The following is a 26,962-nucleotide window of genomic DNA, read 5'->3' as shown; positions in this document are numbered from 1 at the left end:
AGTGTGCATTGTGCATATTGTTTAGTTTTACTGATATACTCCTTCAAAATGCTTTCATATACAGTATATCGCCATAAAGAGTTCTTCAGTTTGCTCCTCTAGGGAAGCCATTAAATGGTGAGTCCGAAGTGCTTCCCTATCAGAAAATGTTCTGAGTAGAACATCCAATGAATCCTCAAATGGGTCATTGTGTGCATTCTGCTTTTTTTCTTTCTCCTGAATGTGTTTCTAAACATGCAACTGTGCAGAATGCTGTACAGAATCCCATTTCTGGCTGCATAATGGAGACTGTAAAGCAATAATCTCTGCCCACTGTGTAGTCCATTGTGTTCTGGATAATTGTGGCATGGGATGCTTTTCAAGCACCACAATTATTTGTGTACACTGTACAACCGAATGCAAATTATGGAATGATACTTAATAACATCCTTTCAAAAATATCTACAGAGATCTAGACAGATGGTTTTAAATTGCATGAGTCTTTGGTTTCACACACTGAGCTAATAATTTTGTCACCAATGACACTGTCAAGAAATGTCTGCATTCCATTAATAAATTCTTAGTTCTGACAAGGCAGATGTACTTCTACCAAGACCACAGGCAGCTAGAAATAAGCTTTCTGTTTATGTAGTAACTCAAATAGGCTTATATATGTAAATAGTATTAATAGGATAGCCTTGTTCATCTCTGAAACATTGCTAAGCTAAGAAATATAACATTATTACCTGATGCAGGAAAAACTAGTTCATGCTTCTGTTACTGGGACTATTGCCTTACTATCTGGATCTTGCTGCTCTTAGTAGAAACAAAATGTTTGATCATATCACCCCTATTTTATCCACACTACATTGGTTTGCATTGATTATAAAATACTAATAATGACCTATAAAGCACTGAATGGTCTCAGCCCACAGTACCTGATTCAACTTATGGTCTATTGATCTGCCACACATGCATCTATTAAAAGGGGCAGGCTCTTTATTAGTACCTAGAATGATGAAGTCTACAGCGGTGGAAAGAGCTTTTCCCCTACAAATCCCCAGAGCTATGGAACAGCCTTCCTGGTAGTATTCAGGACTAAGAGACTATCTCAAACTTTATGCCTAGGTTGAAAACCTATTTGTTTAGTCAGGCATATTTTTAAATAGTTTTTCTCTTAGGTAACATACAGATCTGGGGGATTCGTTGGCTTACAGAGTTATGATAAACTGGGAAGTTTTTATGCTGTCACACCCCACTTTCGCAGGTTCACTCAGGTTTGTTGACAGTGGAGTGCTGCGGATCTTTGTGTTCCAGGATGCCCTCATGCAAGTGTTACATTTCGGCTCTCCCTTTGAGTTACACTGTCATAAATAGATCACAAAGTACACCCATTTGAACCAAGGACAAGAGCATACCTAATAATCTGTTTTCTCTCTCTCCCTCTTTCTCTGCTGAGCTGTCCATATACTCCTGCTGCCTGATCCTGATACACTTTGTTCTCTTACCCTCTGGACCTGCCTGATTCATCATGATGCTCCACTTCTGACTGGAACTTCTGCACTTGTGACCCATCGTCCGTTGCTGTGTATTCCCACATGGATACCCTAAGGTTTTCACATCCCAAGATTCACCCTTGCTTCCGTTGATAATCTCACCAGGATGCGGTAGCCATGTACCTTCTAATAACTGTTGCTTCATAGTGACTATCCCAGGACTCTTATTCACAATGTATTAAGGGATGGCAACCGAAATCTAAAATTATACAAAATTAAACATACTCATATTCAGTCAGGTTATGCACATGCTTTCTGGTCTTCCCATTCAGATTATACAAACCACTTGTGTGTACTTCCCACCCCCCAAGGTTGGCAGATTTTCTTGAGTAGAAGTGTCAGAAACTGGGTTTTTCCAATATTGTCTAGACCACTGCCTTTAAACACAAGCACTTGCATTTTTTGTAAAAAATTAAAAGCCAACAGGTTGTAGTACATGCACCCCATGCTGATATCATGTTTTCACTATTCTGAATAAAATCACTGTATGTGCAAGGCACTATGTAAGTGATTTTGTTTCACCTTCTGCTTCCTTATGCATGTAGATTTCACACCATTATATTATATTATATTGCATTAAACTGCACTATAGTAGATTGGGTTTTATGACAATTGGGGTATTGTTAAATGGTTTGCTCGTAAAGGTACACATTGTCTCACCTTCTATAGAAGGCACTGACTTTGCTTTATGCCTTTTTCTCAATAAGTCATAAATATGACATGAGGTCCAGCTAACATTAAAAAAAAAGTCAGTACACACAGAGGACTAGACTGACCTTGTGTGGAACTGAAATAGACTTGGCTCTAAAAAGATAAAAGTGAAAGATGTATTTCTTTTGATTAAGTGCCACTAAAAAGTGTTCACATGGCTCTCTTCATATGGCTTTCAGCAGATGCTGTATTTGATGGCTAATAGGTTCAAAGTCTTGCCACTGAAATTTGCTTTAACAACTCTGACTGCTGAGGTCACACACGTCTCTGCATTGAATCCTTTGCCTTGTGCTTGGGGTCTTTCACAGATGAAAGAAAGAAATCTATCCATTTCACAGCTTTAGCACAGTCAGGCAATTTATTATTTGCCATTTTCTACTTTCAGACTCCAGTAACATTAACCTTCCCCTTGTCTGCTGTGTTACTGAATAAAGTGTACTAGCACCTAATTAAACTATCACGTTCAGTTCCAGTTTACTATATATTGCTCTGAGTTTTGGCCAAATGTTGGAGTGATAATAATGGTATCAGGTAATTTCACATATAACTCAGAGTTTTCCTCTGATATTCAGAATAAAGCATAGATTGAGCCAATTTGCTTCAATATTTTATTCAAGTTGTTTGAAATATTTGCAGTGGTACAGATTTAAATGTATGGAGCAAATAGTTAATATTAAATACCAGTAAAAAAGGGAAACAATGAAACTTGATATGCATGCCCAGATGGATGTCCTTACCAATGCCAACATTATCCTTCTACTTGGAGAATGCATTTGATTAACATTTGATATTAAAAGTTATATTTATCTTGAAAACACCACTGTGGCCAACTTCAAATTAAAGCTAGTAGTAAGCATTAAGCTGATTTAATTTACATAATGCTTCTCAGTCCCTCTTAGCTTTCAATAATTATTAGCAATATTGTCATGCTGAGGTAAATTATTGCTTTATCAGTATTGAGTGGCTCTGCTGTGTAAAACTCAGTCAGGGGATGTGCTTTCGATCAGTGTGTGACCTGTAAGTTCTTCTCCACCAGCTCTGCATGACCAAACACTGTCTCTTTATGGCAGCACATGCAGGAGGCTACAGCATCGATGGGAACAGCAGATGGAGGGTTTATCTTCAGATTTCATCTCTACATGTCCATCTGTGCTTGAATGCAATAGAGTTGTTACAGTTTAGCAAGTCATCTCTTTCCAGCAGTGTAGAATGTCTCAGCATTGGCAACTGGGATTACACACAGATGCTTATTTGGAACTAGTTGAGCATTTATTTTTTATTGAATGTATTTATAATACTGTGTGTTGAACTGATTAATTCAGATATCCATCCATGCTGTGATGGAAAATACATGGACTGTGTGACAGAAACAGTTTGTTTGTTTGTTTTTGGTTCTTTTTAGGACTTCCTTTTATTCTAAATAGCTAAAATGATTCTTAGTTGGGGGATAGTGATGTTATCATTAAAAAAATGTTAGGGTGGATTTATACTCAATTATCCATGTTAGCAAAAGAGCTGTAAATAACTCAACCCAACACACAAGTCCATGAGGATAAAAAAAGAAAGATCTCACTTTAGAAGCTTTATTAACACTGGCATTCTTGTGGAAGACTGATGAATTGCTTGTGCCCCTGGTAATGAGGCTAAAGCATAAAAAATAAATGCCTCAAAGGGCATTGAGCACAAAGTAAACAAGGCAAGCAACCCATATAATTTCAGCCAGATATGCATGAAGAATATTGCAATGCTGTTGATAATATCAGAAATCCACAAAAAAACAATACTAACAGTAAGATCTGGCTCTCAGGCTAAAAAGACATTAATGCTAGCAGCAGTGGAGAGTGGCTGTCATCTTCGGTGTGGTCAGTCAGCATGTGATTTGAGATGTGAGTTCAGTAGTATGATGTGGAATAGAGAAGCCGCGTTAACAAGCGTAGCAGCAAATCTCTGTTCACAGGTCAGAGGGATTAAATGGAGTTTGAGTTGATTCTGCTTCATGGAGACTGAGGTGAAGTCAGACCACAAACACACACCACAGATCTCTGGGTGCTGTTAGCAAAACTGTCTTACGTAAATTCCATTAATGTTAATGTTAATTTTAATGTTAACGTGTTGTTTATATTTTCCCCACAGCACCATAGGCTTAGAAGTGTTATCATTTATAAAATATTCACTCTAAAAATGCTGGGTTATTTTTACAACTCAGTTGCTGGGTTTAGTTTGTTGGGTCAGGTAGTTGGGTCAGTGTGACCCAAATTGGGTTGATAATGGACAATCCAGCATGGGGGATGTGGACCTGAAAAAGAACAGGCACAATGCATCAAGATTCATTTTCTGCAATTTTCTACTGCGCCTGTCGAGACAGAGCGGCAACAAGAAAAAAGTCTGAAGTAAGAGAAAGTGGATGCACCTTTTTCCCCCACAATTTTCTCCCCAATTTGTTCTTGCCAATTCCCCCCCACCAGCCAGCTCTCCACTATCACACTACCGTTACCAACCGGGGAGGGTGAACACGTGCTAACATGTTCTTCCTCTGAGACACATGAAGCCAGCCAAACACATCATTTCAAACTGCTGCTTATGCTGTGCCACATGATAGTATAACATACTCAAAGGAAAACGCTATCTACCCTCTTCTGCATACACATCCATGATTTACTAGTGTCACTGTGATTGACGGGGAGAAAGTGTATGTCATCCAGCCCACCCAGAGAACGCAACCAATATTACAACGCTTGGACTCCACTGATGGCTGTGGGTTCATTGAAATTCATACAGCTTAGCTTGATAGCCAACATTAGTCTGCTGACAAAAAGTATGTTAGCTAACATTATTTGAGGGGAAAATATGGCTTAAGTTGGCTTCTTGTAATAAAAAAGACAAGTTAGTATTTTTTAAGAAAATGTTCTTAAATATTTGATTAAATTATTACATTATTACCATTAAGTTAACTAATTTTGGGCTTCAACGTAACTATTAGGGTTACTTCAAGATAGTTAAAATTGATCTTGTGTTTTCTCTGTAACATTATCCCGGATTATCGGCTAGCACTGTTACTGAGTTGATTCATTGTCGGTGATTTCAAAATGTATACAGATATGATAGTGAGTTTTCATTTTTAAGTTGAATAACTAAGCTTTCACATGCAGTGTGTGTTTTGTGAGAAAAGGCACTTCCTGAAGCTTCTTTTGAGCTAATACAAAAAAAAACCAAACAAATAAATAAATAACCCGCCCATGCATATTGTAGCCTTAAAGACTTAAGTCTACAACCCAGACATGTAGTCATTTTTACCCACAAGCTGGGTTAAAAAAAACAACTCAGCATGCAGTGTCAACATCCAAACTCAACCACGCTGAGTTACAACAGCCCATGCTAGGTTTATTGTTTGTCTGCTTCAGTTTGACATTAAGTTCTCAGTAACTCTACAGATGTATACTGCATTGAAACTGCTAGTTTAGCCAAAGCAAAGAGTGTTGTGAACTGACTCAGCTGTCTGTGAAATGATTTATTAATTCATGCAGTCTGTTAGCTTGCCTTTCCACTTCAAAAGCTTGTCTAATGAACAAAGTCTGCACTTGGCCTTGGGTCCCTCATCATGATTTTCCGATCAAATCAGAACCTAATCCACACATTTTTCCACACAGTTTAACCTGTCGTTTTTCTTTCAAGTTGATTTCATTAGAAAAATTCTGTACTTGCGTTGATTAGCGCATGTTATATCTGATATCGACTGTGTTCCACATCTTTTCCAATTTTTAGTCATGCATGAAGACAGGGACAGTGTAAAGCATGACTGCATTTTATCATTGCTCATTTTTGGACACAGTTTTATTTGTGTACTTCATGCTTCACTTATTTTCAATCTGTCCACCCTACTATGTGTGTGTGCATTCTTGTGTGTTTGGGTGCAAATCTGCATATTTCCTTTTCAGTTTTCAAAACCACTTGAAACTATCCTTTTCCCTCAGGTGCCAATTTGTTCATCGTCTCGTCAGATGAGCGCTGACGTGCTGCATGTCATCACTCAGCCTCCGCACCACGTTTAGCTCAGTTTTTGTGTTTAGAATCACTAATTGTGTTTGTCCTCCACATCATTTCCATGCACGACTGCACACTATCAACACACTCTCTGACACTTCATCACTTCACAAACAGCTAAATTTAGGTGAAACTATTTTCTGTGCCTCAGATTCCACATTATTTTACATGAATTCAACAGTTCTGGAATAGCTTTTGGTGTTTTATTTTTCATTTAATTCATTTTTTAGCCCAGATGTGTTGGCCATCAATGATTTAATGGACGCATTAATAGAATAGTATGGTGCTTTCACACATGCAGTGTGTTTGTCTGGAACTCTGGTGTGCTTTCCCATAACTCTCCTGCAGTTCAATTGAGTAAGAAAGCGATTTGACTCTGAATCGACTTAATTGCAGGAAGTCAATCAAACATGCCATGTGTTTTGAGTATTTTTTTTTTGCAGATGTTAGCTGTCAAACTGAGCTGTGAGGTGCAAACTGCGCCAAAGAACAGAGCTCTAGAATTACAGAAATACCATGTGTTCTGGAGATTTGGGCTAAAAAGAAAAACAATACACCAAATGTTTAAAACTATTATCTATTATATCATCATTGTTTTAGCACCAACTTCATGTTCATGTGCTTATGATTTCTACTCAGACTTGCCAAAGTTCATTATTATTTTTCATCACTAATTTTCAGACTAAGAGTTTTATGAGTATGTTTTCAGCTCAACATGCCCCTCAGCCAACCTTTGATTTGATTTAGACTCAGCAAACAGACTAATAGGTACGAACACGCTGGTAAAGATACAGTTGTTGGACTCAGGAGTGGTGCAATAGAAAAGCATTGGTCCAGAGATTGTGAATTATAATTCCAACGACACCACAACCATCCTTATTCTCTCTTCAACTGTCAGTGTCTGGGAGCTCATGTATGTGGAAGAGGGCGGATCATAGTAGCGCCAAAGGATGCAGAACTACACTACCCATCAGCCCCAGCACATCACAGTCCTCACTAATCGCTCTCACCTGTCTCGTATTGCCTATTTAAGTTCTAGTTTTTCAGTGTCTCACGGTCAAGCTTCTGTTGTAGTTGACTTTGTTGTCGCTGTTCGTTATCTTTGTAGGCTAATTCATGCCACGTTCATGTTGTTACCTTGCTTTGCTACTCCTTTTTTTGTTTCATGTTTCATGTGTTTTCACTGTAAATAAACTAAATCTGCACTTGCTTCTGCTGCCATTCCGTGACATGATGCAGCATAAGCAGCTGTTTGAAAATACACGATTGACCAGGTTCATGTGTCAAGTCCAAATTAGGAAGAAAATGGGGGGGTGGGGGCTGGACAAGTAGATTGAGAGTTTTGTTCAATCACATCCTGAACAATGACAGCTTGTGTTATATATTGGCATTGTATTAGTCTTGAGTGAAAACTCTTGTAAAATGTATGTATATTTCTCAGTACAAAATGTAAATCTGAAAAAAAAAGAAAATAAGACACATTCTCCAATTGATGTAGTTCACACTAATATAACAGAGGAATCCTTTTGCTCAAATATTCCTAAAATACAAATATAATGTTCCTAATGTCTAATTAAACAGCTTCTTAAACAACCGGTGCAAATGTTACACGACACAGCTCATAACGAAGATCCTCTAAATGAAAAGAGAAGAATATTCAGTCCTCTAAAGCTCAAGGGCAGTGCACTAATAAGGTATGATTAGATTATATTTATTGAAGGGGTTGAAGTCAATCACAGCAATGTCAGAGAGGATAGATAAAACCCACCTACACTGATTCTTCCCCTTTATTTATGATGCAGAGGACATTATGGTGCAGGAAGGTTGACATTAATGTTCACCTTGAAAGCAGGATACAATTTTATTTTCATAATTTCACCTACAGATGCACTGGATAAGGTTGAGCACTGGTTGTGTTTTCAAAATCTAAGAATGCTGTTGGAACTTGGAAGAAGAGCTTTAAACCTCAAGCTCTCAGCTACACTGAATATTTTAACTTTAGGTTTTCTGACATCTTCAGGACAGAGGATTTTACGCTTTGCAGTTTCTGACAAGAACATGACAAGATATAACAAGAAACATTTTGTGGCTTATTAACGTCAAGAGAGAGAAAAAAAGAGAGCCTGGTAAGGGAACAACTGTTTACAGCTGCTATAACATAAGTGATAAGAGGCACTAACTGCTTCTGAGGATGCTCCAAAACATTAAATGTAACTATAAATGGAAAAAAATTGAATGTAACTATAAATGGATATGTGTTATTTTTTTAATGTAATTGTTGGCAAATTTCTGTGGTATAAGAGGAATAAAACACTTTAGGAAGTGCTGTTATAGGAAATTGATCAACTTCAGGGCGGTAACAGTAACTCTGCTTCATCGCACCTCCCTGGCATTGATTATTTTCCTATAGTAGCATGGCACTGAGTGTTTTATTCCTTACTGATCTTCTATATTTTGAGGTGAAAAAATCACTTTTCTAAGGAGTCTTGGCCAGGAACTAATAATCACATGGAACACAAGTAATATTATAAGTTGCACATGTACACTAAAAAGTACTTAAAGAGTAGACGTAACCACAAATAAATAAATTCCATAAATTATCTTTACATTTGGAACAAACAAAAACTCATTTTGTTTTACTCACAGTGTTACGATATATTTTTGTGTGTATATTTTGCCACTTTTCTTGAAGAGAATATGATAAAAGCTTTAGAATGTTATGGTGCTGTCCATGGTGCTGACATATACCTTTCTCTCTCTCTCTCTCTCTCTCTCCCACACACACACACACACACACACACACACACACACACCACATACACACACCTTGTGTTTGAACGTACCCTGTCAAGTGCGGCAGTGTACATTTCTAAGCTACATGACATCTCACCATGTCTTAATTTACCCAGAATCCCACTCGTGTTCTGCTTTACAGCATTCGCTCTCGTGTGGCCGGTATGTATTTGAGTAAGAGAGAGCCTGCAGTTTTGCTTCAAGGTTGAGCTGAAATGGTGCGGAGCAGAGGTGCTCTAAGATGGTGTAACAACAGAGACCTTACAGAGGAAAAAAATGATCACAGCGATCTGACTGTTCAGATACTACACATATAAGGAATAAAACACTCGGAGGTGTGCTGTTATAGGAAAATAATCCATGACATTGTGGTGTAATACTGTTACCATGGCGAAGTTGAGTATTTTTCCTATGCAACAGTCGTTCTTTTTAACCATTTATAGTTACATTTATTGTTATGAAACGTCCATGAGTTCCAGCTATCGCTTACGTTATAGGAGCTACAAACAGTCGTTCCTTCACCAGCTTCTCTTACGTAATCACTTATGTTAATAAGCAAAAAAACAAAAAACAAAAACAGCTTGTCATGTTACAGAGAAACTGCAAAACGCAAACTCTTCCATCCTGAAGACCTTGTAGCGGAAAACTTACTGTTACAAAGAACTGACACTGGAGACTCCTTCCATAAATGTTCATCACATCAGTGATTATTTTTCTTTATTAAATAACTACACATTTATTAAAAGAAACAAATCTGACCAATCAGATTTGAGACCTGAAGTTCTACAGCACCATGCTATGAGTCAGTTTAATTATTAGAACAATGGGACCATTTTACAGAATCCAAACCAGTTGCACCATATTAAAATATTTTTAAAAAATGACATTATTTGATTGTTTTTAAGATGTTAAGGTTAGGATTAAACTATGATTATAACTACTTGATCATGATCTAGACCACTGTAAGATTATTTTAATCATGGATTCCTTTGAGAACAATGAGTATAACTGATTTTATTTTAATAAAAGTAAGTATTAGAATATATATACTGTATATAATCAGAATCCCCGGTCATAAATTTAGACTTCACAAGTGTGTTTTGTCATTTTGGACATTTTGGTTCATTGGGTGGGATCACTGCCCCCCCTGTTGGTGGTCACGGAAAATCATGGAAATTAAAGTATTCCAATAGTTTCTGACTTGATGAAAACACACTCAGGTAATAAACTTATTAAAATATGCATATATTATTATTATGTAGATATTTTCCTCCTCACATGCACCCTCAGCAAATACACCAGATGAACACAAAGCATGCTTTGGAAAGAAGGGAATCGGATAAATAATTGTGCAGAAGAAAGCAAAAAGCAGAAGGAAGTGATCAGTCTGAAATCTGAAATCATTCCAAAAAAAAAAAAAAAAAAAAAAAAAACAAGAAGAAGAAGAAAGGAAGAAAGAAAAAAAAGATTGTGCGCGCGTGCGTGGCGCTTTGTGCGCGCCCGCGCGCATGCCAGTGCATGGATGTAGGCGCGCGCTCCGGAAATCACTTCATTTCAATCTGCGTCCTAAGAGTTATTCATAGCGTAACAAATAAATAAATAAATAAATAAATACTTGAGGAAATGAACATGTGATCTAGGCACCTCACGAGCCGTGCGTCGCCCCTCACGCGCGGTATAACGGCGAGTCTCGCGCTCTCCCTCGCGCTCTCTTTCTCTCTCTCTCTCTCTCTTTCTCTCTCTCTCCCACAACACAACAACCTGCACTCCAGGGTCGGAGAGGAGAGGAGAGGATTCGCCCGCGTGCTCGGGAATGTTTTCATACGCATGCACGTGCTGAATAACGGATTTATCAGACGGGAGCTCGAGCGAAGGAAAAAAGGCGGAGAGAGAGAGAGACAGAAAATAATAATAATAATAATATTAATAACATTAACGGAGACTTGCACCGAAGACGCTGCTCTCACACACACGCACACACACACACACACACCGCGCGCGCAAAATCCTTTAAGAGATGAGCGCGAGGCTTTTTTGAATCCTTGCGCGAGCGCGTCGCAGCCGGCGCAAGCCGTTGGCCGTTGGGGAATTTAAACTGTAACGGAAAAAAAAGCTTCCGTTATTTTATTTTATTTTATTTATTTATTTATATGTTTAAATTTTAGCGTCGCGACCATAAAACACACAGAAGGACTACAGAGAAACGCTGTCTTTGTGTGTGTGTGAGTGTGTCATCATGAAAATACGCCTCTACAGTAAGTCTTTATTAAATTAATTTCTTATTTTTAGCTCGTTTCTTTTTTTTTTTCTGTAAACGTCAGTGTCTTTTAGGTAGCCTAAGCGTTAACGTCAAAAATAAATAAATAAATCATTACGTTGTGGATATTGTGGTCCTAACGCTGTGTTGAAAGTGACAGAGGATGGCTAAGCTAACGTCCTGAACACTGTGTGTGTGTTTTCTACACTAAACAGTAGGCTGAGTGTGTGTAAATATGGTGTAAATATGGTGTAAATATGTGTAAATATGGCTTTGTGTGTGCTAACACACTATTCTAACATCCTACTGAGTGTAGTGGGTTAGGTGTGGAACTTGTCCGTTGTTTCTACACTGCCTCCTTCTCAGCCCCAGCTCTGTGTGTTGTGTGTTTCAGGGGAAAGTTTGTCGTCACCCGCCGAACAAGCAGCTTGGTGTGACTCCTCAGAGCTTTTTTTTTTTCTTTTTCCCATCTGAACTGAAATAAGAACTGGAACCGGAAGTTTAACGATGAAGAGGAGGCAGAAGCGCGTGCTGCAGATGGCGTTTTTATTCACGCTGGCTCTCATCTTCTTGCCCAACGTGGGTCTGTGGTCCCTGTACAGAGAGAAACACCTGCTGAAGGCTCATGAAGGAGACGAGCAGGTAAGTCAGTGGCAACTTCCGGTATACGTCTCTGCGTGAGCACGTGCAATGGAACATAAAAAAAAAAAAAAAAGAGAGAGACAGTCATTGGTCCATTTTGAGACTGGATCACTTTGATCTCACCGCTAATATGATTCATTGAAGGAAAACTCCATCCTGAAACACAGGAGCAACTTGGTGTATTCCCTTAGAGTGCGTTTGTGTGCCGCACTGACGTCACATGGTGACATTGTTAATACTAGTGCAGTTACAGTGGAAGGAACCCGTTTCAGCAATTTCAAACATAAGCGATAATGATCAAATCAAGAGCTTCTTTTCTCACTCATTTTCCAGCAAAGTTCAACATCAGTTAATGCAAATCCAGCATAGAAATAGTAGAGATGTTGGTGCATACGCTGGACTCGAAGTCCCAGAATGCAATGCAGCTATACAACGCTGAGTTACGCCAGAGACCCGGCTCGGCTAGTTAGTGATCTATGAAATGACGAGCGCCATGAGCGTGAAGCTTTGGAAGCTGATCTGTTTGAGCAGAGTGTACAGATGAGGAAGTGAAAGAGCTGGAAAGGACTAAAGCGCCGCTGCATCGCTCTCTTTAGCTAGAGATGAAGCGTAGTTGTCGAACTGCATTATGGGTAATGTAGGAAAACTCAGAACTTCATTACGAAATAAACCTTGGATGCTATTGAAGGTCACATGTTAATTATGCAAGTCGTTCAGGGTCTTGTATATATTGGTGCGTCCTCAAAAGACATAATGCAACCTTTTAATCCACGCTGAAATCTAGATGTTTCATACAACATGGTTTCAGTTCAGCAAAGGTAAAGTTTTCGCTCGACTCAAATCGACTCGATTGGTTGAGGTTAGGGTTGTTGTTAGCATCAATCCTTACAGCATTATTCATCCAACACCGAATCACCTATTCATCTCACACCATTACTGTTATCAGTTATTCATTAAAAAAAATTCTCATGAGCTTGAGTTTGGCCCATCAGCTCCTGGCATATTCATCAACTGCTAGATATTTGCATTCTTCCTCTGCATCCTTCGGGACATGTGAAACCAGTCGAACTGCTGCTCATGGGGCATCGTAACACACTCGGAGGAAAAGCGCTATCCGCCCTCTTCTGCATACATGAGCTCACAGATGCCCACGATTGGCTGCTGTTGCTGTGATTGGTAGAGGAGAGAGAATACGCCCCTCCTACTCTGAGAGCACAGCAGATTTTTGCTTTCTTGAACTCTCCTGGCCACGGATGGCTATGGCATCGCCCGGATTCAGACTCATATTTGTGCACGTTTCTTGGCTCTTAGTAGTTTCCCACACTGTTGTGAATGATGTAGCACTTAGTTCATCACTTTAGGGCACGTGTAAATTAAAATCTTATAGATCATATAGAAATAACTAAGAGCATGTACTCCAGTATGTCACAGCATAATATCACATGGTGTGTCTTCATTCATGGGAAGTTTCACCATGCTGTATAACTTGCTCTCTGCTCACAGTAGTGATTGGTGATTTGTAGAAGTTTGTTTTGGATTTTGTTGCCTGTGATACAATGCTATTGCTCACGGGAGAAATACAGAGTCTGTTTATTGCAATTTAATTTTTTTCTCATTTGTATTTGCGTGGGTTTTGTGTAGCTTTGTCCTGAGGCAGGCCACACACTTCAGGAGTCACTTCAATCCATCCAATTCAATGAGCAGAAGCTGGATGTTGACAGGGACAGAAATATCAGAGACTCTTGTACAGGGATTTGTCCTTTCTGCGTCTGCTTGTGTTCTGCACCTTTCCTAAGATGAATCAGACGGATCTGACACGCTCGCCTGGGCAGAAATCTAATGCAATTAGAGGCAGTTTGACAGGTAGGCCTTTCTGCTATTAGCCCTTTACCCTGCTTTTATTCCCTGGCTGGAACATTCAAAAGGGCTTCATAGCTCAGAGCTACTTCATTAATGGCGTTCTCTGAATGTGAAAAGTCTTGTAACTGTAATGAAGTCAAAGAGCATTCTATTGATTCTCCAACAGTTTTTAATATATGAGAATACCATCTGAATGAAAGTATATGAAAGGCGAAGGAAAGAAAGGAGCATCTGAGATCAGACTCAGTCCCTCTTGTATCACACATTTCCTGCCTCAACAAGAACTGGAGTTTGCAACCAGGAAGAAAAATCCCTTCCTTTTATTGTGCCTCTGTAAAGAAAATTGACAGCTTAGCTATCGCTGCTGTTCCAATAAGCCCCGGAGAACACCGGTGACTAACTCCCTCTGTGTTTACCCTCTTTGTTGGCCAGGAGCAATTACTTGTGATTGGATCAGTAGAATCCTCTTTCATTGATACTGGGTGAAGCTTAGCTGCATAATAGTCCTGAGGAAATGCTGGATGATGAGAGATTCGAACCCTTCCACTAAAGCTCCTGTTTCATAAGAAGTGAATGTAATTCTTTGTCATGTTCTCCTCTCTGATTTTCTTTGTTTCTTATTTTGTGGGCGTTGCACAGAATCGGCTGTGACGGTTCACTCCTGTATCACTCAGCGCTAAACAGAGTGTGTGTGGTTTCACACAATGCCACCGTTATGAGATGGACAGTGTTGATAACCGAGCGCCGACACAGATAACCTTTTCTCAGTGTTTTAAGAGGACTGAAATCAGCAGTGGGAAAGGCGATAGAGTTTTACACAGAGCTGGACTACACACTCATTCCATCTGAGTAAGTCAGCAGCCAGGCCTGCCCTTTACTGCCAGATAGCATGATGATAACGAGAGTGTAACAGAAAGGAGGAGGAAGAGGAGGACCAGGCACAGTGCTGCACAGCCTCATGCATTTTCAGCTGGCTCTCCTCAGATCCTGTGTTAATCCACCCGTGGTTACGTCAAGCCAGATAAATGAGGAACGCTTTTGTCACTTTCCATTTGCATGCATAGTGACAAGAGGAATAGAGATGGAGTAATTGCAATTCCCCTCGGTGTCAAAGCAAAGAGACGCGTTATGGTAATGGACAAGTTGAACCGACACTGAGGGTGATTTTGGGATGATTTGAATAGAACACACACACACACACACACACACACACAGACCAAATCCCACATTGAGACTGAGCAATGTATTGTGTAGCAGAAGTCTGGATGAAATTATAGAGTTTCAATAATTTCTATATAATTATAGAGAAATTATAAAGTCTATCACTGTGACACTATAGTAGACTTTAGTAATGGACTGCTGGCTATGAACATTTTAACAATAACCATATTATCCACTGGAAGAAAGAGTTCACACACAATTTCCATTTTTGCTTAATATGCATTTACCAGTGCAGACCACACTTACAGTCCACATTAAACAGAAATATTGTTTTAATGACGTGGGGTAAAAGGGAATAATGAGTCTTATTCATCAGAGATGTGTAGAAACGTGCATGGATTTGAATGATGAATGAAGAAATGTGTATGAAATTGTCAAAATCAGCCTTAAATGCAAGGAGACCACACACTACTTCCTTATTTACATATATCCATACAGCACAATTTATATATACATATGCATACATATACATTATATGGCCAAAAGTATATGGACACCTGACCATCATATCCATATGTGGTTCTTCCCCAAACTGCTGCCACAAAGTTGGAAGCACACAATTGAAAAGGATGTTTGTATGCTTTACAATTTCCTTTCACTGGAACTAAAACTCTCAAACCTGTTCCAGCATGACAATGCCCCTGTGCACAAAGCGAGCTCCATGAAGGCATGGTGTGTGAAGGTTGGAGTGGAAGAACTCGAGTGTCCTGCACAGAGCCCTGACCTCAACCCCACTGAACACCTTTGGGATGAACTGGAACACCGACTGCACCCCAGACCTCCTCACCAACATCAGCGCCTCATCTCACTAATGCTCTTGTAGCTGAATGATCACAAATCCTCAGAGCCACGCCCCAAAATCTAGTGGAAAGCTTCCCAGAGGAGTGGAGGTAATTATAACAGCGAAGAAGGACTAAATCTGGACTGGGATGTTCAACAAGCACATATGAGTGTTATGGTCAGGTGTCAACAAACCTTTGGCCATATAGTGTGTTTTTAATTTAAACAACTTAGGCAAGTTTCCATCCTGAACATCCAGCTGAGGAGATGCCTCATAGGTTCTGGGTGGTTCTCAATGGAAGAAATCTTCTGCAAAGATCTATACAAAGATAACTGGAAATAAACTATTTCTTAATGTCAGTAAAACCTCTGAATATTTCTGGTGTGTTTTAGTGTTGATTATGTAATAACCACAAGTGTGTTATTATAGAGCATCGAGCCAGCCAAGAGGATTTTACAGATCTTCTCATGTCTATGCTTAAATTTACACACTCTCCAACCACATGTGAATTTGATCACATAAAGATGAAATTGATGAATAACAATTTTTTTTTTTTTTTTGCATTCTTTTGTCATTTGCTTTTACTATGCAATACACTGTTGCTCAGGCAAATGAAGAGGCCACATGGAGTTACTGAACTGAATATCTAATTGAGCTGTACAGGGATGGAATCACATGCTGGAACCTAATGGAGCAGATTCATTTTTCCATCTGTTCGCTTAATTCATCACCATAAGGCTGTTTTGCAGTAATTGTGCTTTCTCACAAATGGTGCTAAAAATGATAATTATATTTCTTTATATGAATGATATTTTTTTGGCTCTCATTCTGTTCACATTTTATATTTTATGTGTAGACGTGTGTTTGGGATTTATTTGCACAGCATCATCAGCACATACTACAAACCCGCCTCGACCGCAGTACCAGCGGCAGCAGCAGCCCGAGTCTCTCTGGAGAGAAACAGTTTAAGCGTGATTACTCTGATGCGCCTCATGAGGTGATAAGAAACACCATCCCCCAGATTAAAGAGCATTACATATGGGGTGTGTGTTATGCAGCAGTGTAAGGTGATATAAAAGCACTTCATCTCCACCTCTTGAAACAATGTGTGATGGACCTATTGAGGCTTGTGAGCTCCATTACGCTAATAACTGTACTACAGGAGATGGAAAACCCCTTAAGGACTCTTATTGTTCAATCACTCCTGCATTTTAACAAGGAGGCCTGACTCAGTGTCATGCATGATTATACGCCATGTGCACGTTAGTGATCAAGAACATTGTCGCTTTTTATCCATCAACATTTCATCTTAAACTTCATCTTAAAGCAGCTGAAACAGTTTCAGAAGAAACGTTTTGTTCCAGTCCGATCCTCGTTATTTATCCTGAACTATGCAGAGAAATGCTGGAGTAAATTTATAGCAGCTTTGACTGACTCCTCCACCCAGGTGATTGTTATTCAAGGAGAGCGGACCCTCTTTTGTTTTATGGCTCCTCTCCTCATCGTGTGCAGATTTATGGCATTAAAATCCACTGCACAAGGTGATATTTGTCATCAGCGTAACATAACAGCAGTAAAATGAGACAGTGGGTTTAACTCTGACTGAGAATCTGAGTTTAACGCCTGTAGGGTGGAGCGTCATGACTTATTACCAGCGTTTTGTGTGTAACAATCAATCACAATGATCTCAGGACTATTTGTTTGCTGTTAATAGTGCTGAACAGTATTTATGGTCTTTGCATTGACTCACGGTGTTTCATTAATAATTAGAATTATTGCACTGACTCATGGTGCTGGAAATCAGTGATGGACATAGATAGCAGGAAAGGAAATACAGTGAAATTCAGTTTTAATATTACTATGAATATCCCAAAGGAACAGTGTTGCTTTTGCCTTGAAATGCCTTATTACATAATTCTAATAAAAAATAAATCATGGTTTTCATTCATTTTATTATGAAACATTAGATAGATAGATGTACTTTATTGATCCCCAAGGGGATTTTTGGTATTTCTCCTTTGGGATTTCTTAGTTACTCCCTGCTGTGTACTCCCCATGCTACGTCTTATTAGCTATGTTTATAACACAGCAGGAAACATGTCCTGCGCCCTTTAGCCTTTTTCAGATGTAATGGTTCACCAACAAGCTCTTCCCTTTGCATTCAATCGATTGCTAGGGCTTGTTGGTTTTCTTTCTCCGAAGTAATCACATCACCCTTTGTTTATCCTCCACCTCATAACTGAATTGAGATCGATTGAGAGCATGTCTCATACTGTCTCAGTCGTAACCCCTAGACTATGAATCAAACATGAAGGAAGACGCTGGAAGACTTTAATTGGAATTGCAGATGGTGTCCTGTACTTGGAAATGGTATAAATTCACATTTTGCTATGGCTAAATCATAGCATAAAAAGTTCTTATGCTATTACTTCCTTATCTCCCATTTTCTCTGTGAATATAAAATGTCAGTCTGAAAGCTCAATTACTGCAGCAGACCAACAATCTCTGAAATGTTCTTGACAGTAATTAGAAAGAGCTTTCTAATTTTCACCACTCATGTCTTTTACTTTAATTGGAGACCTATTTGCAGATGGAGGTATAAATTTGCTTTGAACATAATGTAGAACATAGAGTATTAGCTGTTTCACTGATCTGTAAAACCAGAGCTCTCAGTGTCATCTTGCGAAGTATAATTCCACCTTCCTGTTTGACTAGCATCTTTTATTTTTAGGATTCTTCTTTCTGCTCCTGTAATATTTTTAATCCCCATTTTAAAATGAACTCTGCATTTCTGTTCATTTACTTCATATGGGTCAATGAAAAAAGGCCTCATTCAGAGCATGAAGCTATCACAGCACATTAAAAAGTCCCTAATGTTATTAGCATATTTGTGAGTCGTTTTTAAGAGAGTGATCTGGTTTAATTAAATCCCAGCAGAACACATTTGAATCCTTAATAAAAAAGGACACCTGAGCCGAGTTTTTCAGCAGTGCTCAGTTTCTGTTCTGTGTGTGAACTGAAAGAAAGAAGTAGATTAAATATTTATGAGAGGACTCAGCACCGTAAGACAGATCAGCCAGCTGATCTCGGAACAGTGAAAAGGCAATATTCCCGCTGCACACACGTTATTTCCTAAAGTCAGAATAATAAAAAAAAAATCACCTGGGCTGTGTTTGTGTGCCAGTGGGTGTAGAACAGGGAGCTTGAGGAAACGTGTAAGGAAACAAGCTCTAGCTCTGAAAAGTGCAGTCAGTGGATAGATTAGAGTGTTTGTATGTGTGTGTGTGCTTCCTTATCTCTGATAGTCCGTGTCTCGGTCTCAGTATGAGTTGCTGCTTGGCCGCTTGCCTCCTCTCATTCCTAACAGCTTTGGCCCGAGGACTGCACTCTGTCACACTTCATGCACTTTGCCTATTTGATGTTAGCCATCACACACACCCTGCTTCTGAGATCTCCTGATTGAACCACTCGTCTTACAGGACCTGCATCGATCTCCTAAACAAAAAGCTGGCTTTTTTAAAATTCGATTTTTATGAATATGATTTAGTATGAGTATGATTTGGTTACTCACTTTAATTTGGCTTGTTATTTGGCTAACTCAGTGGGCTCTTCTGTACATGTAAAGAAAGAAATATGAAAAAATGAGAGCACACGTAGCGAGTTAGACAGTGAGTTGAAGGATATAGCAAAAAAAATCACCAAAGTAGATTTATGAGTGGTTCTGACATGGTGGCCGCTCCTGCTGTTTGTTGGGGTCATTAGAAGACGAGCTCTTCTTTTCTCACTCTTCTGCGTTCCATTTATTTATGGCATCTTGGCCGCTCATGCAGCTGATACTAATTACACATGACTGTAAAGATTAATGGAGGACCTCGGCCTGACGCGTCTGCCAAGTTTACCTTTATTTGACCTGACTGATGGATAGGAAACTGCTTCAAAGTTTTTTTAAGATTCGACAGATCTCTGTGGTCAGTGAAGATAAAATTTGATTAGCCATTTAGCTTCAGCTTGAGTTTATATTGCACATTCATAACGCATATGCGCAGCTGTAAATTCAGTTTAGCTTTATTTAATTTTAGTCATGAATTTCACCTTTGTTTTAATGAATATTTTTTAAATATTCATCTTTCTTGCCACAATCATTTAAAGAAAGGGTTCTGATTAAAAAAAAAAGATTCTGATTTTTTTCACTGTTGTATTTCAAGAGTGAATTTATTCCTCCCTCATGACTAATGCGACTTATTTTACCTTTGAGAGCGATTTGACTCACCCTGACCCCGAAGTCCTTTAGAGAGACTCATTAAATTGTACATGAGTGAAAAACTCTGACTCAAGGCTGTAATGAAAGAGTGCCATATTTCAGTCTTATTAACACCATTTGCATGCTAATTGTCAAATCGGATGGTAATTGCAGGATGAAAATTTTTAATGTCTTCTTGAAGTACCGTCTCCACTCTCCCACAGTTGCAGTGAGATTTGATGGAGTTTTAATTGCTGCATTAGGAGTTAGATTGGATTTTAATCTTATTTGTTAACAGACTGGTAACAAATACCAACAGCTACATCTGTCTGAACTTCTTTCCATGAAGAGTTTAGAAAAAGAAGTTTGGTCCTGCTATTCCTGTAAAATATATACTGTGTGTGTGTGTATATACACACACACACATATATATACTGGCGATCCTCGGCCCATCTTTGCTCCTAAAGGACTAGACCTTTCTTGGATGCTGCTTTTGTACCAAATCATAATTACAATCACCTGTTGACATCACCTGTTTCAAATCACATCATTATTTAACCAATTTACCTGATTACTAGCCTAAATTGCTCCTGTCCCAACCTTTTTTGGAATGTGTTGCAGGTCTGAATGACAGGAAAGGATGTATATTTACAAATGAAATTAAGTTGACCAGACAAAACATGAAATATTTTGTGTTCATATTGTCTGCAATGAAATACAAGTCAAAGTAAATTTAGAAATCACTACTTTCTTTTTTTATTTGTGTTTTCCATACTGTCCCAACTTTTCCTGATTTGGGGTTGTACATTTTTATAGCATTTGAATGTTAAGGCCTACATTCTGTTTTCATTAATGGATAATTTTAACTTGGGTATAACAAATTAGTCGAATGATTAAATAAAGATTAACTAAAACTATTTTAAGATGAAATTAGGAATTTGATATTTTTGATTTTGCTTCCTTGTCTACAGTAAGAAACAGTTCTTACCTGTTACAGATATTGTAGTATTTTTGTTCAGAAAAGCCATGCATTATAAAGTAGCTATTCCTATAGCTAGTAGGGGGTTTTCTTTCTCTGGTTGGTGAGTGAGAGAAGAGAAAAAAACTCTGGTGATTGTTAGAATATCGAGTCTACTTATCCATCGCAACTATGAAAAAAAGAAAAAGTCATATAATCTTCTTGTCCTGGGTTAGTCCATTACATTATATTTCACTTTTCAATCTTTTATATTGTGTTGATAAATGTTCGTGTTGGATTTAACAGATTGACAACTTCAGCAGTCTATAATTAAAACACAAGAAGAAATCAGATCAGTATCTTTAACCATCTTTGGTGACTGGAACCCATTCTTTCATCCAAAGAGCTTCAGTAGAGTCTGCAGAACAGTGGTCAGATCCTCGCTATTTAAACACTGCGTGGTTCACACCTGTGTTGCTGTGAGATTGCATTGACATCAGGGTCTGGAGGTGTGAATTGCTATGAATCCACAGGGGTAAGTTTGTGAGAATGGCATTGTAAGTTGGTGAAAGTTGGTGTCGCAGAAATCCCTCTTTGTTTAGAAATGGTGGATCCAGTTTGACTCCTCGATCAAACTGGTTGTCTTCTGTTTACAAAGTGCCTGTTAGGTGGAGTCCTCCTGTTTCATCCTGTGTCCTCCTGTGTTGGGACATGGTCTAATAAAGGCACTGGTTTTTGTTTCACCAATGTTCCAATCTCTACATTCATCACTAACTCATGTCCTGAATAAAATTTAACAGGTCCTCATGACTTCATTACATTATATAGCCAAAAGTGTCCATCACACTCATATGTGCTTGTTGAACATCCCATTTCAGATTCATTCCCCCTTCGCTGTTATAATAACCTCCACTCTTCTGGGAAGGCTCTTTTTCCACTAGATTTTGGAGCGTGGCTGAGGGGATTTGTGTTCATTCAGCTACAAGAGCATTAGTGAGATCAGGCACTGATGTTGGTGAGGAGGTCTGGGGTTCAGTCGGTGTTCCAGTTCATCCCAAAGGTGTTCAGTGGGGTTGAGGTCAGGGCTCTGTGCAGGACACCCGAGTTCTTCCACTCCAACCTTCACACACCGTGTCTTCATGGAGCTCGCTTTGTGCACAGGGGCATTGTCATGCTGGAACAGGTTTGGGATCCAATGAAGGGAAATTTTAATGCTACAGCATACAAACACATTCTATACAATTGTGTGCTTCCAACTTTATGGCAACAGTTTGGGGAAGAACCACATATGGATGTGATGGTCAGGTGTCCACATACTTTTGGCTATATAGTGTAAGTATTCTATGTTTGAACTTATATATAATATATATTAGATATATCTACATTGTAAGATTTAGATATTGTAATATCTATGTAGTTACTGCACATTCTGCATAATTACTGTTCTTCTTTATGTAGCTGCTACTTAGCTTACAATAAAATGTGAACAATATTGACAGTCTCTATTGCATTTAGCTTGTGGGCCTGTTTGTGTGCTTGTATCCTTGTACCATCTGCTGCCTGTTCGTCTTGTAAGTCACTGCGACTAAGAGCGCCTGCTAAGTGAATAAATGTAAAACTAAAACCCAGTGGAACAGAACATTATATTGGCAATAACAATGCATGCATATTTTTTTGAAGAATAGCCTCATTTGGCAGCTCTTTTGTCGACGTAGAGATTTCAATCATTGACAGTCAGAGACGAGGCTGGTACAGCTGGCACTGTGCAGTGACACGACCCCCCTGTGTGTCGGCTGTGTGATTGACAGCTCTCTCTCCCTCTTTCTCTCTCTGGCTCGGATCTTTTCTGACTCTTCATCTGGTGTCTAATGAGAATTATCCAGCTGACAAAAGGAAAAAAAAACTGAACTCACATTTTCACTCTGCCAAATTATATGGAGAGCTCAAATTCAACAGGGAGCAGAAACTGAAGGCTTCAAACCATGTGCTTCAAATGTACTTCAGATGCTTCAGATTCTTGAAGCAGAATTTAGTTTTGCTGTGTCACTTCTGAATAATCAAGCAGAGACGAGCCTCCACCAGTTTCACTCAACAGATCCGTTAGTGATCCACATAAGCAGTTATTTGTGCATCTCTCTAATTTACACTCCATGCCTGTCTTTATCTTTCCTTACAAGGATTACAACAGTGGGCCTCATTTATCAATCTTTTATTAGAGTTGTGCATAAATGTTTGCATAAACCAAACCGAACTAAAAGTGTCTGTCTAATTTACAAAAGTTTTGGAAAGGCTGGTTTTCTTTGTGTGTGTATACATATGTTGATCACCTGTAAAGTGCAAAGCGTGTTCCCAACACAGCTCATTTGATGTAGTAACGCTAAGAAAACTCCATAAAAGGTCAAGTCACAGACAGCTGGGAGCAAATTACTCACTTCTAAGCCAATAAAAATATCTAATAATATAAAATAGTAATAACAAGTGAGTGCTAAATCTTCCGTTAGCTGAGGCGTTTGTTTACAGCTTACGGCTCTGAATAGACAGTCGTCCATTTATACGCCATGACAATAGATTTGCCATAATTGAATGATTTGTTTTATTTGACTCAAATTATGGGTTTGTGTTAGCTCGCTTTCTCTAGTTATATATATTCTTTAATTAATGCCAATAATATAAAATGACTGGTTTTCACAAAATGTTCTGGATGGTATTCTTAGTCCCTGAACTAGTGAACCAGCATGAGGATGTGTTATGAGTTGCTCTGGATAAGGGCATCTGCTAAGTGCTGTAATAAAAATAAGCATAATTATAATTAATTATAGCATAATTATTTTTATTATAACATTAAAAATAAGGAACTTAACATTATATTTCAGTATATTTCATATGTAAAAGTGCAATAATCCACGCAAATTATATGAATGGAATTCGATCAGTCGAGGTTTATGTTACCACAGCTCAGGTGTGGGAACATTTTGTGTGGTTTTATTTTATTTATGTTTTATTTATTTAGGATATTTAATTTTTTTTTTTTTTTTTTACATTTCAATTCCAACGTCTGAATATTCTTAAGAATTAAAAGTTCATTGCCCTTTGAAAGGGTGGACTTGCATTATTATGCTATTATAGTATCATTTCATCAGTGGTATAAAATGGTCTTAAAATGACAATGACAATTATTTCTGGGACAATGTGTCATCTAACAAAAGTAGTTATCATGGCAGGCCTAGTGACTTCCTGTTTGGGTTCATACTCCAACTCTAGTCTTAGTTATCTAGTCTAAGTTACTTCCTGTTTTGGTCATAGCTACGCCCAGTCCAACCTGTCTGATGTAGACTCTTAGTTCCAGCCTTTTTTTATTTAACTACATCTTAAGCAGTTGCTGTAGTCAAGCCCAACCTTCATGAAAGCACAAAGAGATAAAAAAGCATCAGAAAATAGCAAGCAGAGACCACCTCGAACAGTCTAATACCTTAATTATATCATTATAAAACCTTTAGAAAAAAGTACTAGATAGTTTCTTTTCAGAGTACAAAACCAAAAGATGTGCTTTCATTCATGGGCACAGTCGTTTTTTTTTTAATTTTCCACCACTGAATCACTATCAACCGTGAGTAATTGAATTCAGCACTAGGCTTCAAGGTTTGGCTTAGCTGTTCATAAATCCTAACATTTGGTTTGTAACTGACATTATTATGTCTAAATCCACTGGATGATCAATTGTTATCTGTGCTACAGAGCACATATGGCAGAGTGTCACAGGGAATCTGGTTACTGTGACATGAAGAACTAGATTAAGTTGGGTTTCATTGTGTTGATCTGGTGCTGTGGCTCTGAAATCGGATTAAACAGCCGTCTGTATAGAAGGTTAAAAAAAAATGGAGGTCAGATGGAGAACCACTGAGAACCAGAGTAACATCCTGTGTTCCTTCATGAGGAAGAGAGCATTACGTAATCAGCACTGCTCCTTTATCCATTGTGTAGTGGAATGTCATATAGTCTGAAAGTCACAGATTCAAGTCATTATGGAGGTGTATGAGAGCTGCTTTAACACCACACACCAGAACTTCATTGACAACTCTGCCTTTGTAAGGCTAATAGTAGAGTGCTACATGGTTAAAATTCAGTGTAGAGAGCAAAACTATCACATCTGGTCGCTCCCGTGTATTTTGTTCTCCAGTCTGTTAATTTTTTTGGCACTGAATGCTAAAACACAGAGCAAACAATAAAAAGTCAAGGCAAATCTAATGGCTTTATTGTCATTTCAACCATATACAGGTAGTACAATACACAGTGGAACGAAACAATGTTCCTCCATGGTGCTACATCAAACAACACAGAACTACAAGAGACTACACGTTACTACGTAAAGTGCACGTGCAAATGTGTGCAAACAGCACAAGACAGTACAAAACTACTAAAACAATACAATAACTAAGACAGTACAAGAGCTACTAAAACAGGACAATAGGCACAGTAAGAAACAGTGCAGCGCCGACCAGTACACAGTTCTAGTATGAAAGTGTCAGGAATAACAATAGTACAAAAGAATATCAATATAATAAATTGCTGGGAATGTAAACATAACATACTATAACATTAGTATTTGGCAGATAAGCTTATACTATATATGGACATAGCAGTTATTGGGGTAGAAGCCAGGTAGAGAGTATACTAATGACAAGAAATTATATACAGTATTTTATAAATACAGTAGCAGAATAACAAAATGTAGGTAGTAACTACAGAAATGTGCAAAAATTGCAAAGGGAGTGGGATGGTGTTCAGTTGAGTGTGTGTGTGTGTGTGTGTGTGTGTGTGTGAAGAGTTTGTGCGAGGGGTGCGTGGGGTCATCCAGCAGCACATGCAGCGTGTGGTGTAAATGTCTATGATGGAGGGAAGAGAGATTCCCATCATCAACCCGTTGATCTTCTCAATCTGCGATCCGAGACGGTGCAATTTCCAAACCAGGCAGTGATGCAGCTGGTCAGGATGCTCTCGATAGTCCCTCTGTACAATGTGTTGAGGATGGGGGGTGGGATGATGGGCTTTCCTCAGCCTTCTCAGAAAGTAAAGATGCTGCTGGGCTTTCTTGGTTATGGACCTGGTGTTGAGGGACCAGGTGAGGTTCTCTGTCAGGTGAACACCAGGGAATTAGGTGCTCTTGATGATCTCCACAGAGGAGCTGTCGATGTTCAGTGGTCGCTCCGTGCTCTCCTAAAGTCAATAACAATCTCTTTAGTTTTGTCCACATTGGCTCTGCACTAGTTCGTTAGCCACTGCAAACTTCTCTGTATGCTGACTCATCGTTCTTGCTGATTAGCCCTACCATGGATGTGTCATTGATGATGTTGTTTGAGCTGTGCATTGCTACCCAGTTGTGAGTTAGCAGAGTGAACAGCAGTGGACTGAGCACACAGACCTGGGAGCCCCAGTGCTGAGTGTGGTGTTGGAGATGCTGTTCCCGATCCGGCCTGACAGTCAGGAATTCCAGGATCCAGTTGCAGTTGGAGGTGTTCAGGCCCAGCAGGTTCAGCTTTCCAGTTGGTGCTGAGGAATGATTGTGTTGAATGCTGAACTGAAGTCTATGAACAGCATTCAAACATATGTGTCCTTTTCGTCCAGGTGGGTGAGGGCCACGTGGAGGGTGGTGGTGGTGGCGTCACTGGTCACTGAGAGAGAGTAGATGTCCCAAATGTACTTTAGACTTGATATGCCAATATTTGCAGTACAAAGATACAAAGAAATACACAAACAAATCTTGTTATCCATTACAATGAGTCCTCAGGCTAAACAACTACACAACTGAGTAACTATGCTTCCATAGCAAGGATAAATCGTGAGCATGTTGGCTGGAGCACCATAAGCATCATTCACTTTTTAGGCAGAGAGCAAAGACCAGTCTGTTTAGCAAGAACAAAGAATT

General features: G+C 39.0%; 1 protein-coding gene across 1 annotated transcript in view; it reads left to right on the top strand.

The window, feature by feature from the left end:
• Positions 1-10,649: 10,649 nt before the first annotated feature.
• Positions 10,650-26,962, top strand: part of galntl6 (polypeptide N-acetylgalactosaminyltransferase like 6) — a 211,644-nt gene continuing 195,331 nt past the window's right edge. The window contains exons 1-2 of the mRNA XM_026933253.3: positions 10,650-11,335; positions 11,732-11,979. Of these exons, the coding sequence (XP_026789054.1) occupies positions 11,845-11,979 (135 nt within the window). The 5' untranslated portion in view covers positions 10,650-11,335; positions 11,732-11,844. The remainder of the gene's footprint in view (positions 11,336-11,731; positions 11,980-26,962) is intronic.

This window comes from Pangasianodon hypophthalmus, chromosome 3, assembly GCF_027358585.1.
Source record: "Pangasianodon hypophthalmus isolate fPanHyp1 chromosome 3, fPanHyp1.pri, whole genome shotgun sequence".
NCBI lineage: Eukaryota > Metazoa > Chordata > Actinopteri > Siluriformes > Pangasiidae > Pangasianodon > Pangasianodon hypophthalmus.
This window is presented reverse-complemented; position numbering and strand designations above follow the sequence as displayed.